General features: G+C 44.8%; 1 protein-coding gene across 6 annotated transcripts in view; it reads left to right on the top strand.

Annotated features, from left to right (window-relative positions):
* Window positions 1-19,306, top strand: part of frmd4a (FERM domain containing 4A) — a 721,373-nt gene that overhangs the window by 555,440 nt on the left and 146,627 nt on the right. For all 6 annotated transcript variants that reach the window (XM_043714187.1, XM_043714188.1, XM_043714186.1 and 3 more), the window contains one exon: window positions 16,023-16,079. In XM_043714187.1, the coding sequence (XP_043570122.1) occupies window positions 16,023-16,079 (57 nt within the window). The remainder of the gene's footprint in view (window positions 1-16,022; window positions 16,080-19,306) is intronic.

Raw genomic sequence — 19,306 nt, 5'->3', positions numbered from 1 at the left:
ACCCCTCATTCCAATCCCCCTCCCCCTCCCCCTCACCCAGCCCCTGCCCCCTGCTATTCTCTGACCCTTCTCTGTTTATCCTGGAGCTGAGATTCCGGACGGAGCTGGCCACATCTTGCTGACCTCAGAAACGGAGCATCCCGCTGACACTGTCCATGCCCCACACGGCTGACTGGAGATTTGTCAGAACGTTCCAGAGATGGAGTCAATCTGTTGGAGGAGCTGCTGCTGTTCTCCTTTGAGTTGAGAAGAGAATGGATGCAGTTTATCAAAATTGGGAGGGGGTCCTGATTAGCTGGGTTAAGGGAAAAGGGTGGGAGAGTGGAACGAGCTGATTGCAGAGAGCTGACCAGAACCCAAGGCAGAATGGCTTCCTTCTCTTCTGTAGCCATTCTGGGTCCTTGTTGCTAACCTCGTGCATTGGGCATTGTCCAGCCATTTCTTTAAGCACCCAAACTTAAATTGTCCAATCGGAGTCAAATTGTAGAAAATGACCCAGTAATGTCAATGTTAAAATCACCCCCATGTGACAATCTACACCCAGCATCCTGTGTAAAAGAGGATTAATAACTGAGAGACCAAATCCCAGCATTACAGATTCCAGTCTGCAGCCAATTTGTTTGACTCCATGTGAAATGAAATGGTTAGAGACACTGGATAATGTAAAGGCTTGGGCCCTGACAACATTCGGGCAATATTACTAAAAACATGTGCTTCAGAACTTGCTGCTCCCCTAGCCAAGCTGTTCCAGTACAGTTACGACACTGGCATCTACCTGACAATATGGAAAATTGCCCAAATATGTCCTGTACATAAAAAGCAGGATAAATCCAACCTAGCCAATTACTGCCCCATTGGTTTACTCTCAATGATCAGTAAAGTGATGGAAGGTGTCAGTAACAGGGCTATCAAGCAGCATCTGCTCAGCAATAACTTGCTCAGTGACGCCCAGTTTGGGTTCCCCAGGGTCACTCAGCTCCTGAGCTCATTACAGCCTTGGGTGAAACATGGACAAAGAGCTGAATTCCAGAGGGGAGGGGAGAGTGACAGACCTTGGCATCAAGGCTGCATTCGACCAAGTGTGGCATCAAAGAGCCCTGGCAAAACTGGAATCAATGGGTATAGGGTCCACTGGTCGGAGTCATACCTGGCACATAGGGAGATGTTTGTGTTTGGTGGAGGTCAATGTCAAACTCAAAGCTCAGTGTCCAACTTTAAATGTGAGTGTGAAATTCAACAACGCTCACTGAATAATTCTGAGTGTACTGGGTATTAAACCGATAACTGACTTCAGTTGTGCTCACAATGTGGTGAACTTGTCCACACTGGAAGGTGCACGTATTCTTTACAGAGACACAGACATTGAGCTTCTTCCAACTCAATGATATGCATAGCGGCCATTCTCTGATTCATTTCTCAGTCCTATGCCTTGGTCAATCATGAGAAGCCTTTCTGGTTTAAATTTAAACAAAGTTGGCAGTTTACTATCAGTTATCCTCTGACTCCACGGCAACACATGTATTACTGAAAATTCCCTGCCAACCAATCAACACCAACTTCTCATACAGAGCATGGGGAACTTTTCCATTTATGTAGGTATTCTTGCAAAATGTCCTGATGAGGAAAAGACAGAAAACTTCAATAAAATGTTTCCTTATCAGCAGATCTAAAGAGCCATCAAACTGTAAAATTCAGAGCTTTGCTGTAGCGTTGTTTAACCTCAAAGTGATAGCAGCCACTATCGCTGTTTTCAGTCTGTTAGAGCTAAGTGTTACAAAATGCTGGATACAGCTGTATTTTATAGCACTGGTAAACAAACTGGGATTTATTTTTAATCACTCTGAAATAACAGCTATTGTCAGCCAACAAAAAAGGAGGGGTCTCTTGGAAAAATTGATGGAAACCTCATGTGTCATCCCAGAGCCAGACTTTGACTCTGTTCGGTCTTTTGCTGACACAGAGTTTTGGTTTCCTCCCAGAGCAACAAAAGCCAAAAACTTCCAGATGTTGCACCCAGTTTCCAATCTGCCCACGCTGTAAAATCTACAACGGTGAGTGATATCAGTTTGCAGGGACCACTGCGAATAATGTCGAAAGACAAGGGCCAATCCATAAGATGGAGGAGCAAACATAGGCCATTCAGCCCATCAAGGCTGCTCCAACATTCAATGAGGTCATGGCTGTTCTACTAATCCTCAACTCCATTTTCCTAGCTTCTCCCTGTAACTCTTGATTCCTTTACTAATTAAAATTCGCTCTATCTCAACCTTGTGACCCAGCCTCGAGAGTCCTTAGAATTCCACAGATTTACAATCCTCCGAGAGAGGAAATTCCTCCTCATCTCTGTCTTAAATGGGTGATCCCTTATTTCAAGATGATGCCCTCTGGTCCCATTCCCTCCCACATGGGGCATCAATCCTTCTGTCTGTCTTGTCAAGCTGCCTAAAAACACTGATATGTTTCAATAAGGTCCCCACTCCTTCTAAATTCCAATGAATACAGGCCCAACTTACTCAACCTCACCTCCCTCTCTGGTCAGCCTAATGAACCTTTCCTGTGTGATAGAGTCATAGAGTCCTCCAGCACAGAGATAGACCCTTTGACCAAAACTGGTCCATGCCGACTAAAATGTCCATCAGTGCATGGAGTCATAGAATCCTACAGCATGGAGATGTTTTTCCAACCTCCTGTTTGTCTCCTTTGGATTCTAGCATCTGCAGTTTTGTTTTTTCTCTAATGGACTTTCTCTGGACTGCTCCAATGTCAGGATTTGCAGGGATTTGATAAAATGGTACTGGGGGTCACAGTCTTCAGTTCTTTGCAAGCAAGTCGAGGTTGTTCTGTTTGGAGTAGAGAGGATTTGTCAAAGATGTTCAAATTTGAAGGTTATCAATACTCTAAATACAGAGTCACAGTCTCCAGTAGCAGGAACATTGATAAGCAGACAATATCAATTCACGTTGTTACCAGAATGAATGAATGATGTATTGTCATATATATCTAGGAAGTTGCAGTGAAACGTGTTTTGTAACAACTGCTGCTGTGGTTCTGTTCGCCGAGCTGGAAATTTTTGTTGCAAACGTTTCGTCCCCTGGCTAGGCGACATCATCAGTGCTTGGGAGCCTCCTGCGAAGCGCTTCTTTGATGTTTCCTCCGGTGTTTATAGTGGTCTGTCCCTGCCGCTTCCGGTTGTCAGTTTCAGCTGTCCGCTGTAGTGGTTGGTATATTGGGTCCAGGTCGATGTGTTTGTTGATGGAGTTTGTGGATGAATGCCATGCCTCTAGGAATTCCCTGGCTGTTCTCTGTCTGGCTTGCCCTATGATAGTAGTGTTGTCCCAGTCGAATTCATGTTACTTGTTGTCTGCGTGTGTGGCTACTAAGGTATGGTAGTGTGGCTAGTCCTTTTGGTTGTGGTATGTCCTCGTTCCGTGGTCTTTCTCTTAGGCATCTGTTGATGAAGTTGCGCGGGTATCCGTTTTTGGCGAATACCTTGTACAGGTGTTCCTCTTCTTCTTTTTTCAGTTCTGGTGTGCTGCAGTGTGTTGTGGCCCTTTTGAATAGTGTCCTGATGCAGCTTCGTTTGTGTGTGTTGGGGTGGTTACTTTCATAGTTTAGGACTTGGTCTGTGTGTGTGGCTTTCCTGTATACCCTTGTAGTGAATTCTCCGTTCGGTGTTTTGTAACAACTGTTTGGCACCATTTGAGTCACAAAGAGAATAAAAAGAAATTACTTAAGTAAATTTCATTTTCTGTTCCAATTGGGTCTCAAGCATGGCCTCAGGACTTCCACAAAGTCTCTGCAAGGTTTTCTGGACGTCAAGGGGCCCTTGCTCCAGGTATAGCAACAACAACGTCAATGGCCCAGACAACCCCCACTCCCTGGTTCCATTGCTGCTTTCACCTTGCCAACACCACCAAGAGTCCAGGCTTCGGGCCTACCACAGTCAGGAGTCCCCACTCTGGGCACCACCAAGAGTCCGGGCTTCAGGTCTACCACAGTCCCCACTCTACGCCATGAGAATAATGTATATGGTGCAGCAAGTTGGGATGATCAAAAATCCACTTGAAATCATACAATGTTTTAGCCTCGATTCCTTTCTGTTGTAGTAAAATCCCTCGGCTCTCCGGGTGAAGGAATTTCTTCTGATCTCATTCCTAAATGTCTACTTCTTATCTTCATAATGTGTCTGTGGTTCTGAACTGCCTGGACACTGGGGACATTCTTCCTGTATGTACTCTGTCCAGTTCCCGTTAGAATTGTATAGGGTTTTATGAGATCACCCACTCGTTCTCCTGAACTCTAATAATATAGTCCTAACTGATTCAAACTCTCCTCGTATGTCAGTGCTGCCATCCCAGGAATCAGTCTGAGTACAATCCCTACAGTGTGGAAACAGGCCATTTGGCCCAACAAGTCCACACCAACCCTCCAAAAAGTAACCCACCTAAACCCATTCCCCTACCCCATTACTCTACATTTATCCCTGACTAGTACACCTAACCTACACATCCAAACACTACGGGCAATTTAGCATGGCCAATCCACCCTGACCTGCACATCTTCAGACTGTGGGAGGAAACCGGGGCACCCGGCGGGGAGACACGGGGAGATTGTGCAAACTCCACCCAGACAGTTGCCTGAGGCTGGAATCGAACCTGGGTGTCTGGTGCCATGAGGAAATGGTACCAACCACTGAGCCACTGTGCCATCCAGAATGGTAAGCCTTTCCTTCACTCCCTCTCTCCTTCCTCATATAAGGAGACCAAAACTGCATCTACAACCCTTGGGAAGAGAATTCCAAAGATTTACAACCCCTTGAGTGAAATAATTTCTGTCAGCCTAAATGATCGGGCCTCTTATCGTGAGATTGTTCCCCTGTGATTTAGACTCCCCCAGTGAGGGGAAACAATCTCTCTGCGCCTACCCTGTCAAGCTCCTTCACAACATTTTATGTTTCATGTGTCCTCCCTCTTCCATTTAAACTCAAGAGAATATCAACGCACTCTACTCAGGCTCTAACACTAGGACAACACCCTCGCCCCAGGTCCCAATTCACTAACACTTAACCGCATTGTCTCCAAAGCAGTTATACCCTTCCTTCCAAACATAATTGATTAAACACATGGAAATGGAAGGTTTGCTGGGAAAGGGGATTGAGGGTATAAGGGAACGGGAGGGGATTGGGACTAACTGGTTTTTTATTTAATTCATTCATGGGACGTGCATACCGCTGGCTGGGTCCACCATTTATTACCCGTCCCTAGTTGCCCCTTGAGAAGGTGGGGGTGAGCTGCCTTCTTGAACCGCTACAGTCCATGTGCTGAAGGGAGACCCACAGTGCCCTGAGGGAGGGAATTCCTGGATTTTGAACCTGAAGGAATGGCGATATATTTCCAAGTCGGAATGATGAGTGGTTCAGTGGAGAACTTGCAGGTGGGGGTGTTGCTATGTATCCGCTGCCCTTGTCCTTCGAGATGGAAGTGGTTGTGGTTTGGGAGGCAGTGATAGTTCACAATCGCTGCACTGACACACATTCTCCAGCTGCAAAAGGTGATTAGTTCTCAGTTTAACCATCATCACACATGACTTGCAAATCCTTCATGGTGGCCTGAGGAAATCACACTCTGTTTACCAGGCAAAAGTGAGGCCTGCAGATACTGGAAACCAGAGTGTAGATGAGAGTGGTGCTGGAAAAGCACAGCAGGTCAGGCAGCATCCGAGGAGCCGGAAAATCGACGTTTCAGGATGCTGCCTGACCTGCTGTGCTTTTCCAGCACCACTCTCATCTACACTCTGTTTAGTGCCATGACTTTGAAAATGTATCCATGAAAATCTTCGTGACTTGGTATTTCCAACAAAATCGTCAAAACTTGTTGTGAAGCACATTGAAATACTCCCTGTGGGTCTGCACTGACTGATGTTACAATACATTTTTTCAGAATGAACTTCAGAAGCATGCCAGCAGTCCAGCACTGACTCGATGGGCCAAAGAGCTGCTTTCAGTGCTGCCCTTTTCCATAACTTATTGAATCTTATTTTCGCTGTGACCAGAGAAATGTTTATATAAAATTTAGAAACAATTTATTCTATTTCTGGTTTGGCAAAATAGCCTTGTGTTTTCAGGAAGAAATTAGATGTAGAACTTCAGGCTAAATGGATCAACGGGTACGGGGTTGGGGGGGAACAGGAACAGGCTACAGCCATGATCATACTGAATGGTGCAACAGGTCAAAGGGCTGAATGGCCTACTCCTCTTATTTTCTGTGTTGAAACTACAAAACTTTGACTAAAATCACATCTCTCTCTGGGTCTGAAAGGGTTAATAATTAATTGAGTACAATAAACACCAATCTAGACACACATTGTTACACTACAGAAAAATACAAAACCTTTGAGTTCTGAGGAAGGGTCACTAGACCCAAAATGTTCACTCTGATTTCTCTTCACTGATGTTGGGAGAGCTGCTGAGCTTTTCCAGCAATTTCTGTTTTTGTTTCTGACTTACAGCATCTTTTGGTTCTTACAAAATCCTTACGCCCGATCATACCCTCAGTGGCACAATAACCAAGAAGTCACAATCAGAACGCCCTGCCATGCGAGGTTCGGATGAAGCAAACCCCAGCGATGTGGCCGTGAAAACATATTTCAGGTAGAGGAGACATTCTGCCATTGTTGATGAGACACTAGTGTGTGGCGAATGGTTGTTCAGCTGAGCTTCACTCTGAGAGAACATCCTGGTGAAAGTTCCTCAAGAACGTTTGGAAATCATGACATTCCAGAGGATGCCAGCTGGCAAAATTGTGACCTGGGACCTCCAAGGAGACTCAGAAGCTTATTGGCCAATTGTCAGACACATCCACAGGCCATAAATCGAACAACTAATACCCATCGAATATCCAACCAGACCTTCGGAATCAGTGGGTATGGGGTTTGTTTAAATTTGATGGGGGAATCTTATTTCATCATTATCAATCATTCCTCCCAGTGGACTGAGGTAACAAAATTGCACACTTTGACCAAGGAAGCAGTGACCTCAGTCTTACCCGAGGGTTATGATGTGTTTATTTAAAGTAACAGATCATGATTCCTGAAAGGGTTCTTCTGCCAGTTCCGGATCTGAGTCTGTCAAGGCAGTACCCACCATCTGATGGAATCTGATAGAACACTGAATGTGGAGTCAGAGCAATTAATTGACTCTTGAAAAGGCATTCCAATTTCTACACAGGACTACTGGATTAAAGCTCTTCTCTATTTCAGTGGAGACTCAGCAGCCTTTCAGTTACTGATGGGCAGAAAGCTGACAATCCAGCCCTCTACCCTGCCTAAGGAATTGGTTCCACGCTTACACCTTGATGATGACAAAGAGGTATATGGTAAGGAGGGATCCCACCTTGTGTAGCAAGCCACACTGTAGAATAAATGCTGTGGAGCAAGGAATTGACTAGAGTTAGTTGGAGACAGTGAGGACTGCAGATGCTGGAAAGTCAGAGTCGATAAAGTGTGGAGCTGGAAAAAGCACAGCAGCTCAGGCAGCATCAGAGGAATCAACGTTTTGTTGACCTGCTGTGTCTTTTCCAGCTCCACACTTATAGAATCATAGAATCCCTAAAGTGTGGAAACAGACCATTTGGCCCAACAAGTCCACACCGACCCTCCGAAGAGTAACCCACCCAGACGCATTCCCCTACCGTATTACTGTACATTTATCCCTGACTAATGCACCTAACCTGCACATCCCTGAACACTTTGGGCAATTTTAGCGTGGCCAATTCAACTAACCTGCACATCTTTAGATTGTGAGAGGAAACTGGACCACCCGGAGGAAACCCGCACAGACACGGGGAGAATGTGCAAACTCCATACAAATAGTCGCCCGAGGCAGTTATCAAACCCAGGTCCCTGACACTGTGAGGCAGCCACGCTAACCGCTGAGCCACCGTGCCACCCATTGGAGGACCCAGTGAGTCACGAACTAATGACACCTGGTCAAGTGGATGTGAGGAATGTTTGATCAACCATGATCCTGTTGAGTGACAGAGCAAGCTCAATGGGCCAAATGGCCTACTCCTGTTCCTATTTCTTATGGGTTTATGACCTTTTCCTTCCGCCTTGAAAGTTTTTGGCATTAATAAATGCCAAGAAAGGACAATGACGAGTATAAAATCTTTCTTAAAAATGAAATTTCTGTCATGATTTTTGCAATGGGTTTATTTCGAGGAGTACACTGGAGATCGAGCATGGAGATTCTGCAGTGATCATGGAGAATTGGAATCTATTGAAGCCAGAGTGACTTATTTCAACAGCTGGGCTGGAAGGACCTGGGTTCAAGGAGGTGAAGCGATACTATCTCCAGGAACAATCCCGATTCCAGTCGGGAATGGAATTCCCAACTACCATTCCATGGTTCCCATCACTCGTGTCAGTGCAAAGTGTTGGTCAAAGATAGGTGAGGGCTAAAGTGTTATTTTGTCACTCAGCTGGAGTTATGAGCCGTAAAGGAGCAGTGCTCCAAAAGCTTTTGATTTCAAACAAACCTGTTGGACTATAACCAGGTGTCATGTGACCTCTGACCTTGTCCACCCCAGTCCAACACCGGCACCTCCACATCTAAACTTGAGGAGAGTGACTAAAGCTTTCAGTTAGCCTGAATTTTGGCAAAAGGTGATGGCAGAGTGATATTATCACTGGATTGGCACTCCATCAGCCAAGGCTAACTCCCTGAAGATCCAGTTTCAAATCCCACCATGACAACCAGTGGAAATGAAATTTATACAATGAATGAATAAATTTGGAATTGAAAACTAGTCCCAATCATAGTAACAAGGGCAACTTGCCATTATGGACATTAGCCGGAGTTGTAACAGCATCACAGATTTTAAACAGAAAAGTTACAATCATGAAAAGTGATGTGAAAATCAGAGATCACTGTCTGAACTCCCATTGGAGCTGGACCAACCAAACTGCAAAAACTTCACCTGATTGTGATGGAGTTGTCTTTCGAATGCTGAATGGAATGAAGCAAATGGCAAAGTGACAATAAAGGAAAGAGCCTCAAGTCATCAGGAACCCAGTTCAGGACAGCAATAAACTACCAACCCTTGCAATTCGAAGAGAACATGTTCAGTGAAAATAGTGAAGCCTCCAAATTATCGGAAGACTTGGGTGGAGGTGGGATAGTGGTAAATGTAATCATAAAAACATTTATATATAAACATCAATAATTGTTCTCAGTAAAAAAGGCTGGGGTAGGGGATAGATGTTGTATGTGGGTCTGTTACAATCTGAAAGGGTTAACACTTGACTGAGTGTTAAGTTAATATTTGATTACAGTGGGATTTGAACAGGGGTTGGATAAGTGAGCAAGTGCATGGCAGACACAGTATAATGTGGGTAAACGTGAGGTGATCCACTTTGCTCGTGAACATAGGAAGGAAGATTATTATTTGAGTGGCCAAAATTGAGAGTGGAGAATGTTCAGTGAGCCCTGGGTATCCTTGTGCGCTAATCTCTGAAAGTAAGCACACTGGCTGTATACTGGTCTTCATAACGAGAGGATAATGAATTTTTGGATGTAGGTTTGCTCGCTGAGCTGAAAAATTCATTTCCAGGCGTTTCGTTACCTTACTAGGTAACATCTTCAGTGGACCTCATATGAAACAATGCTGAAAATTCCTGCTTTCTATTTATATGTATGGATTTCTTTGGGTTGGTGATGTCATTTCCTGTGGTGATGTTATTTCCTATGGTGAAGTCACTTCCTGTTCCTTTTCTCAGGTGGTGATGGATGGGTTCTAACTGGATGTGTTTGTTGATGGAGTTCCAGTTGGAATGCCATGCTTCTAGGAATTCTCGTGCATGTCTCTGTTTGGCTTGTCCGAGGATTGTTGTGTTGTCCCAGTCGAAGTGGTGTCCTTCCTCATCTGTATGTAAGGATACTAGTGAGAGAGGGTCATGTCATTTTGTGTCTAGTTGATGTTCATGTATCCTGGTGGCTAGTTTTCTGCCTGTTTGTCCAATGCAGTGTTTGTTACAGCCCTTGCAAGGTATTTTGTAAATGACATTAGTTTTGCTTGTTCCCTGTATAAAGTCTTTCAAGTTCATTAGCTGCTGTTTTAGTGTGTTGGTGGGTTTGTGGCTACCATGATGCCAAGGGGTCTGAGTAGTCTGGCAGTCACTTCTGAGATGCCTTTGATGTAGGGGAGAGTGGCTAGGGTTTCTGGATGTGTTTTGTCTGCCTGTTTGGGTTTATTGCTGAGAAATTGGCAGACGGTATTCATTGGGTACTCATTCTTTTTGAATATACGGATGACACTTTTGTTATCAGTAAACAAGGTTGAAACTTTATTGCTGGAACAGCACAGCAGGTCAGGCAGCATCCAGGGAACAGGAGATTCGACGTTTCGGGCACAGGCCCTTCTTCAGTAAACAAAACAAGTTAGAGGAAACCTTCAAGACGATCAATGCAGAGACTTGAACAAACAAGGAAACCTTCAGACCATTAATAATACCCCTGACTGGTACAAATTACACTAAAAAGGAGGAAAACAACAACAAATTGCTATTCCTAGATTGTAGTCATGATTTGGAGATGCTGGTGTTGGACTGGGGTGTACAAAGTTAAAAATCACACAATACCAGGTTATAGTCCAACAGGTTTAATTGGAAGTACACTAGCTTTCAGAGCGACGCTCCTTCATCAGGTGATTGTCACCTGATCAGGTGACAGGTGACAATTGTCAGGTGACAACCACCTGATGAAGGAGCATCGCTCCAAAAGCTAGTGTGCTTCCAATTAAACCTGTTGGACTATAACCTGGTGTTGTGTGATTTTTAACTCTATTCCCAGATGTCACTGTACAGCGAACAGCCAATGGGGAACTTCAAACCCGCGTCTACAAGAAAACAACACATACAGACCAAATATCGACTACAGAAGCAATCACCCCAACACCCACAAACGAAGCTGCATTAGAACACTATTTCAATTAGCCAAAACACACTGCAGCACAGAGGAACTATGCAGATCAGAGGAAAATCACCTGTACAGTGTATTCAAAAAGAATAGAAAGCAGGAATTTCCAGAATTGCTTCGCCTGAGGTCAACTGAAGATGTTACCTAGTAAGGTAACAAAACGTCTGGAAATGAACCTTCCAGCTCAGTGAGCAAACCTACATCCAAAATCTCAACCTGAGCTACAAATCTTCTCAAAACTCGCTAAGGGTAATGACTGTATACTGACCTTCATAACGAGAGGGTAACGACAGTATATTGACCTTCATAACGAGAGGGTAATGACTGTATACTGACCTTCATAACGAGAGGGTAACGACAGTATATTGACCTTCATAACGAGAGGGTAAGGACTGTATACTGGCCTTCATAACGAGAGGGTAACGACAGTATACTGGCCTTCATAACGAGAGGGTAACGACTATATACTGACCTTCATAACGAGAGGGTAAGGACTGTATATTGGCCTTCATAACGAGACATAACGACAGTATATTGGCCTTCATAACAAGACGTAACGACAGTATATTGGCCTTCATAACAAGAGGGTAACGACTGTATATTGGCCCTCATAACGAGAGGGTAAGGACTGTATACTGGCCTTCATAACGAGAGGGTAACGACAGTATATTGGCCTTCATAACGAGAGGGTAACGAATGTATACTGGCCTTCATAACGAGACTGTAACGACAGTATATTGGCCTTCATAACGAGAGGGTAAGAACTGTATACTGACCTTCATAACAAGAGGATAACGACAGTATATTGGCCTTCATAACGAGACGTAACGACAGTATATTGGCCTTCATAACGAGATGTAACGACAGTATATTAGCCTTCACAACGAGAGGGTAACGACAGTATATTGGCCTTCACAACGAGACTGTAACGACAGTATATTGGCCTTCATAACGAGACTGTAACGACAGTATATTGGCCTTCATAACGAGAGGGTAAGAACTGTATATTGGCCTTCATAACGAGAGGGTAACGACAGTATATTGGCCTTCATAACAAGAGGGTAACGACAGTATATTGGCCTTCACAACGAGACTGTAACGACAGTATATTGGCCTTCATAACAAGAGGGTAACGACTGTATATTGGCCTTCATAACAAGAGGATAACGACAGTATATTGGCCTTCATAACGAGAGGATTCTAGTACAGGGATAAGGATGTCTCACTGTAATTCTACAAGCCATTGGTGAGGGCACGCCTGGAATATTCGATGCAGTGGTTTTGGTCCCCTTATCTGCGGAAGGATGTTCTCACTATGGAAGAAATGCAGCAAAGGTTTACCAAACTGATTCCCAGGATGGCAGGACTAATGTACGAGGAGAGATTGAGTCAGTTAGAATTGTATTCAGTGGAGCTCAGAGGATTCAAGGGGTGTAGGATTTTAAAGAAACTGATAAAGTTCTAACAGGACTAGACAGGTTTAATGCAGGAAGGAAGTTCCTAATGGTGGGAGTGCCCAGAACCAGGGGTCATCTTTTAAGGTACAGGATGGGACATTTCAGTCTGAGATGCGGAGAACTGTCTTCATGGCTTTATGCCTTCATTCCTGATGAAGGGCTTTTGCCTGAAACGTTGATTATCCTGCTTCTTGGATACTGCCTGATGTGCTGTGCTTTTCCAGCACCACTCTAATCTAGAAATGTCTTCACACACAGAGTGTGGAGTCTGTGAAATTCACCGCCACAGAAAGTGGTTGAGGCCAAAAGACTATGTGTTTTCAAGAAGGAGGGAGATATAACTCTTGTGGATAAAAAGATCAAAGGATATGGACAGGATTAAGGTATTGAGTTCGATGATCAGCCATGATCATATTGAATGGTGGAGCAGCTTGACGGGCCAAATGGCCTACCCCTGCTTCTAACCTCTATGTTTCTATGAGTGCGATAAGCTCCATGATAATATCATGAGGACTTGGTGAGGGAGCACAGAAGGAACTTATGGGTGACCAACCCAAACCTCAGTCCTTCCAATAGTCTTGGTTATAGTGCAGACCCTATTGTTAGAGTTTGTAAATAGTTACAGAGACGAAATGAGCTACATCTTGTTTACTTTCCACAACTCCTCATTACACTGGAAGGTGTCTGCCTTCGCACACTCTAGACCCTGTCCCCCACTAAAGAACACACTCTGTTTGAATAGATGGATGGTAACACATCGTGCAATCTCCAAGTCTATGGATGTGCATTCCTTTTATTCCTCAACAAATTAAGCAGTTCCCCTTTGTGAAAAAGAATAGGAGTTGAGCTGGTACTTACTGAGATTATTTGGCCAACTCAACGTACATTGTTCTCCCTCCAGGCAGGGATAGTAAAGTTTGGGTAGAGGTGTAAAACAGACTTGACCACCATTGCCAGAGAGGCATTTGTGTTTCTAATAAGCCAACAATCCTCTCAGTTCCCTGCTGATTGTTAAACAATTGAAAATGAGGTTTCAATAATTCACTCGCAGTCCAGTAGAGTGTTCAGGAACTTTTTAAACTTTATATTCTACTTTAGTTGTGTGTATTGTAGCCAAAGTGCTTGGAGACTGTCTCGTTCACACAGTTTGACTTGGGCAACTTGGTGTAGTTTGTGTCCATTTGAAGCCGATGCAGTGTTTTGGAATGTTGGCCTATTGCAGAATGGGTTTTAATTTAACTCTACGAGGCAGTTTTTGCAATCTGCAAGAACGCTGAGTCGTACACAATGCTCTGGGCCAATGAGTTAGAGGTTTAAGTCACTGGGTGTGTACCTGCCACTGTTGGCTTTCACATCTTTCCGTTCGAAGGACCCTTTTTGCAAATATTAATGCTCACAATGTCTCACGGGACAGGAATACGGATCAGTGTGTGGGAGCGATATTGTTACAGTCCACCTCCCATTATAACAGCCAGTTAACAAGGCTGGGAGCACACAGTCTCTCAGTTAACTCTCTGAATGTACTCCCCACGAGATGGAATAGCTGCAGCTTTGAATCAGACCCCCTCACAGAGTAACACAGTGGCAGAGACAACAAGCAGTTCCCTCTCAGAGAAAGGCAGGCATTTGAAAGTCATGATTTATTTTTTGGCCGCAGTTCTGTCCTTTGTGGCTGGTGAGGGAAAGCTACTGTGGGCATATATCACTGAGTCAGGGGAAGGCAGTCGAGCACAGTGAAAAGAATGATTTCTCAATGAGGTGTTGACAGTTCCCACAAAGCACCTTGGGGGCATTTTCTGACTTTAAGATCCTTTTATGAACAAAAACTGTCAATGTCCGTGCTGTCTCTGTCCCCGCCTTCCTGCCCTCAAGGAGGTTAGATGCTTTGTGTTCAACTCTAACTATTTGAGGTGTACAAAGTTGTGAGAGGAATAGACAAGGAGAAACTTCTTTCCCAAAGTCGAGGGGTCGTTGAGCGGGGAGGGGGCACAGTTTTAAGGCAACGGGCAAGAGATTTAGAGGGAATTTGAGGAAAAAGGGTTTCACCCAGAGGGTAATGTGTTTGAAAAACTCACTGTCGAGAATGATGGTAGAGGCAGAAACTCTCACAGCATTTTAGAACACGTGAAATACCGTAACATACTGGGGTGTGATCCAAGTGCTGGACAGATAGAGTCATAGAGATGTACAGCATGGAAACAGACCCTTCGGCCCAACCCGTCCGTGCTGACCAGATATCCTGTGATGCTGCCCCCTTCACACCTCACACCAGCTCTGATGTAGAGTCATCCAGGCTTGAAACGTTAGCTTTCTCTCTCTCCAAATGCTGGAGATCACAACGGGTCAGGCAGCATTTGGTGTTTTCAGTACAGATTCCAGCCTCTGCTGTAACTGGTTCCCAGATGGTGTGAACACAATGGGCTGAAGGACCCTTTTTTGTGCTGTAAAAAACTGTATGCCTGTAATTTCCCAGCACATCATCTCTGTCACAAATGAGAAAGTACAGATTTGAACAGGCAGGTAGATATTGTGTCATTGACAGAAAGTACAATGTCCCTCAAAATGTGGATGACTCTTTTGGTAACACCAAACAGCTCAGCTCAGGCAAGAAATGTTCAATAACTTTTGTCGTCTTGACAACTGACCGTTTTGATGATTATCACAAGAGAAAAATGCAAATAATCAAATTAATATTTCACAGAATCAGTGTGTGGAATGACAGAGCTGTTACCCAGCCAGCCTTGCTCTCGTCTGTCCAGAACTCTGCTGTGCTGAATGTGTCTGCTTAAAAAGGGAATAAAGGCCAGAGTGGCTGTTAATTAAATGACAGACATGAAAGAACAATCGCTTGCCTTGTCCTTTTATACCTCGGTTTGCAACCACAGCAGGGGCCGGGTGCTGGGGTGGGTAAGGTCAGTACGAGGTGAATTGACCTGCTTGGCAGGACGTTATGAATCTTGGTTCACCTGAGAATGCGGGGCACTTGGTGTCCAGATGCCTAGCCACAAAAAAAAGCAATTAAGAGGGAAATCAAGGGGTTTACAGAGAAAGAAACTGTCCCCAAACTCTTGTGGTGCAAGTGCTGCCGCTGAGGGGGTGGTGGGCTGAGTTTTACTTCCCCTTATGCAGCAGTTTGTGTTACAGCCACAGCATTCACGCATGAGCTCTCTTCAATCGTTTGCCTGCCCTTTTGTCTGGGGACTATTCCATGTGCAGAGCTCTCTCTCTTGTAAGAGTGGGCTCAGCCCCCATCGTGGCCCCACGTGGGTTGGCTGGAAACATTTGCCAGATGAGCCTGTGAAGTTTTATAATCGGGGAGTCGTTTATTTTCTCCTCGGATTTTGAACAGATTGTCTGGGTAGAGCAGGGTCCCCTCTGAAAGGAAGGTGGAGTTTTGCTCGGCTCAGTAGTTGCACTGCTCTCAGTTTTCACAGCTGAGCTCTGAATGAAAAGCTTCTTTGAAGCTTAAGGCGGTTTGTGCAAGAGGGGGGTCTTTGTGAAACTTGCTCCATTGAGCAGCAAGTGCAACAAGGAAGCTGGTCTTTTCATGTCACTCCTTGAATGTTAACTTTGCTGGTTAATTTCTCTCGCAGGAACTGATCGAAGTTGACACCGAGGCTATTTTTGAATTGGCTGCATACATACTACAGGTAGGAACGTTCAAGCTGTTAGTCTTTGTGTGTCCCTAACCAGCAACATTTACAATGTGTTCTGAGGTGAGATTCACTGAAAAAGATGAAGAATCATAATGGCTCTCTTGCTGGAGTTATTGGGAATTGTTAAAAGCAACAGTTAATGGCTGGACTTGGATAAGATTGAGTGTGTCAGCAGGCAGTTTATGCACGAAAAGTGATGCTCCTGTTTACATTGAACACCAAAACTAACGATCACTATTTACAGTTCCACCTAAGCATTGCATTTGTGTTGAAGTTTTGATTTTTACCGACCTTCTCTTCCTTGTTTTGCTTTTGTTCTTTTGACCCAGCGAATGATAATCAAGCTAAGTTTTGTAGAACCAATTCTCGCTTTGCTAAGATTCTGATTGATGGGGAATCTCAGCAAATATCACCTGCTCCCTATCTCATCATCAATTCATGGAAATTAATTACAATAGGCATTTGGGTCAAGTTGGAAAGTACTTGTTCTGGAATTGCTATTATTCAGTGAGGACAACACATTCTCTTGTTCTTCTGAAAGGAGTGTATAATAGATAATCAATCACAAGAGATTAATATCTGAAGTTTTACATCAATGTAATTGGAACGATTTAATTGCAAACCATGAAGTGAAATTGTTTGTTTTTTGGAGTAAGTTGGGACAGTAAGTGCTTGAGTACCCAGACTTTAATTTACTGCCATTGGCAGCTCTCATCCGACTTAACAGACATGTCTACAAATGTGTCTTGTAATTTATGGTTTTACTTGCGTTAACAAGCAGATACGTTAAGGTACCTACTGGGATTTAAAGACTGAAGGTTAAGCTCTTGGCAAAAACTCCCAAGCCCCATGCTTTTTAAATAACATGTTATACTTTGAGGGCAGCCTTCCATTTGTCCTGCCTGTGGGTGGGAGATGAGCATTTATTTCGCTGCAGTTATCTGTGTATGTGAGAATTTCCTGTTGCATTCTGCTGCTCAGTTACGCTTTGTGGTAATTCACATGTTTCCAGAGTCACTGCAATGTGGTTGACTCTTTGCCCTCTGGAAGGGCTCCGGCAGGATTCGGTTCAAGGGCAATTAGGGGTGGGCAACAAATGTGGGCCTTTGCCCGTGATGCCCACATCCCATGAAAGAATAAAGTAAGATTTATGCCCTTTGTGGATCTCCAACTGGAATCACTCCTAACTTTAACTCTAAGCTGCCAGCCTTCATCTGGCTGGTCTGTACGCTCTGGGATATCATCTCTGAACCTTGCGACCTTGCTATGTCTTGTTTCCTCTCTCTCCTCAAGAATCCTGCTTTGACCAACCCCTTGCTCACCTGCTCTCTCTCCTTCCATGGATAACTAGCACCTTTTGCTTGAAAAGGCAACTGTGCAGCACTTGGTCTCTTTGGTACCTTAAAGGCACTGCATGAAGCCAAGTTGTCATTGAACTGAGCTCAATGACTTGACAACAAAGGCTTGTGACCTTTTCACTTTGAAGTCTTGGTCAGTTTTTTTTTGTGCTTAATTCAAAGCAGATTCGCACACACAATGACCGCAGCTGCCTGGGGGTGCCCTGGTTTGTACAAATGCCCTCCCAGAATCAGTGACACACTCAGCAGTCATCTCAGAGATGGCCCTGTTGCCCAAAGCAGAACCCGGGCAGCGTTCCCACGTGACCATCACCCACTCGGATCTGCTGGTCATCATGTTTTACCGGACTGTTGACTAAACCACCAATTCAAATCTGCCACACTCTTTGTTTAGTAAACAGCTTGGAGCCAGTTGGAGCCCTGGATTTAATTCCAGGTCAGACACTGTAGACTGGGCAAAACTGCCACTTGGACTCACATTGTGAGGGGTACTACCTCACAATGGGCCGGAGAGAAGCGTGGAGTGGATAGGTGGGAAGGAAAATGGACAGGTCGGACAGGTCATGAGGGTGGTGCCAAGTTGGAAGGTTGGATCTGGGATAAGGTGGGGGGAGGGGAAATGAGGAAACTGGTGAAGTCCACATTGATGCCATGGGGTTGGAGGGTCCTGAGGCGGAAGATGAGGCGTTCTTCCTCCAGGCGTCAGGTGGTGAGGGAGTGGCGATGTAGAAGGCCCAGGACCTGAATGTCCTTGACGGAGTGGGGATGGGGGGGAGTGTGGTTGAAGTATTCAGCCACAGGGTGTTGGGTTGGTTGATGTGGCTGTCCCAGAGATGTTCTCTGAAGTGCTCTGCAAATAGGCAGAGCTCCAAAAATGGAGCTCCAGCACAAACAGTATATTCACTTGCAAGACTTAACTGGTTTGTTACTGGTTTTCCCACTGGGGACCAGGAGGAGGTCTCCAAATTCTACAAGGTGGCGGCGGCAGGGAAGTAGACCTTCCCTGACCCGCCACCCCCTAAGCTAATCCTGTCTTTGCCATCGCCCCGTCTTCCCCTCCTCTAATGTGCCCATAGGCAGGTTAGAGTACATGAGGGTCACACCCACCCACTTTGCCCGGTGCCATGAAGAGATTTCTCTCTTCACAGATGCTGCCAGACCTGCTGAGTTTCTGTAACATATTGTGCACGCATTTGCACACAGCATTATGCTTTTGTTCGAGGTGATAGTTTTGCAGCTAGTTCTATATTTCAAATATTGAATTTAAATTCCACCGGCTACCACCTAGAATCATAGAGTCGTGGAGATGTTCAGCCCAACTCATCCATGCTGGACAGATATCTGAAATTAATCTAGTCCCATTTGCCAGCATTTGACCAATATCCCTGTAAATCCTTCCTATTCATATACCCATCCAGATGCCTTTTAAATGTTGTAATTGTACCAGCCTCCACCACTTCCTCTGGCAGCTCATTCCATACACACACCACCCTCTGCGTGAAGAAGTTGCCCCTTGTGTCCCTTTTAATCTTTCCCCTCTCACCTTAATCCTACACTCTCTAGTTTCCCCTCCCCTGGGAAAAAGACCTTGTCTGTTTACCCTATCCATGCCCCTCATGATTTTATAAAGCACTATAAGGTCACCCCTCAGCCTCTGACGCTCCAGAGAAAATAGCCCCATTAAGGCGTTTGATAAGGTCCCCCATTATAGACTAATGAAAATAGTGGAGTCAGATGGTGTGCAGGGTGTTCTAGCTAGGTGGATAAAGAACTGGTTGAGCAACAGGAGACAGAGAGTAGTAGTTGAAGGGAGTTTCTCGAAATGGAGAAAGATGACCAGTGGTGTTCCACAGGGGTCAGTGT

The sequence above is a fragment of the Chiloscyllium plagiosum genome, chromosome 23 (assembly GCF_004010195.1).
Source record: "Chiloscyllium plagiosum isolate BGI_BamShark_2017 chromosome 23, ASM401019v2, whole genome shotgun sequence".
NCBI lineage: Eukaryota > Metazoa > Chordata > Chondrichthyes > Orectolobiformes > Hemiscylliidae > Chiloscyllium > Chiloscyllium plagiosum.
Note: the sequence above shows the minus strand (reverse complement) of the source record. Positions and strands in the feature narration are given on the sequence as shown.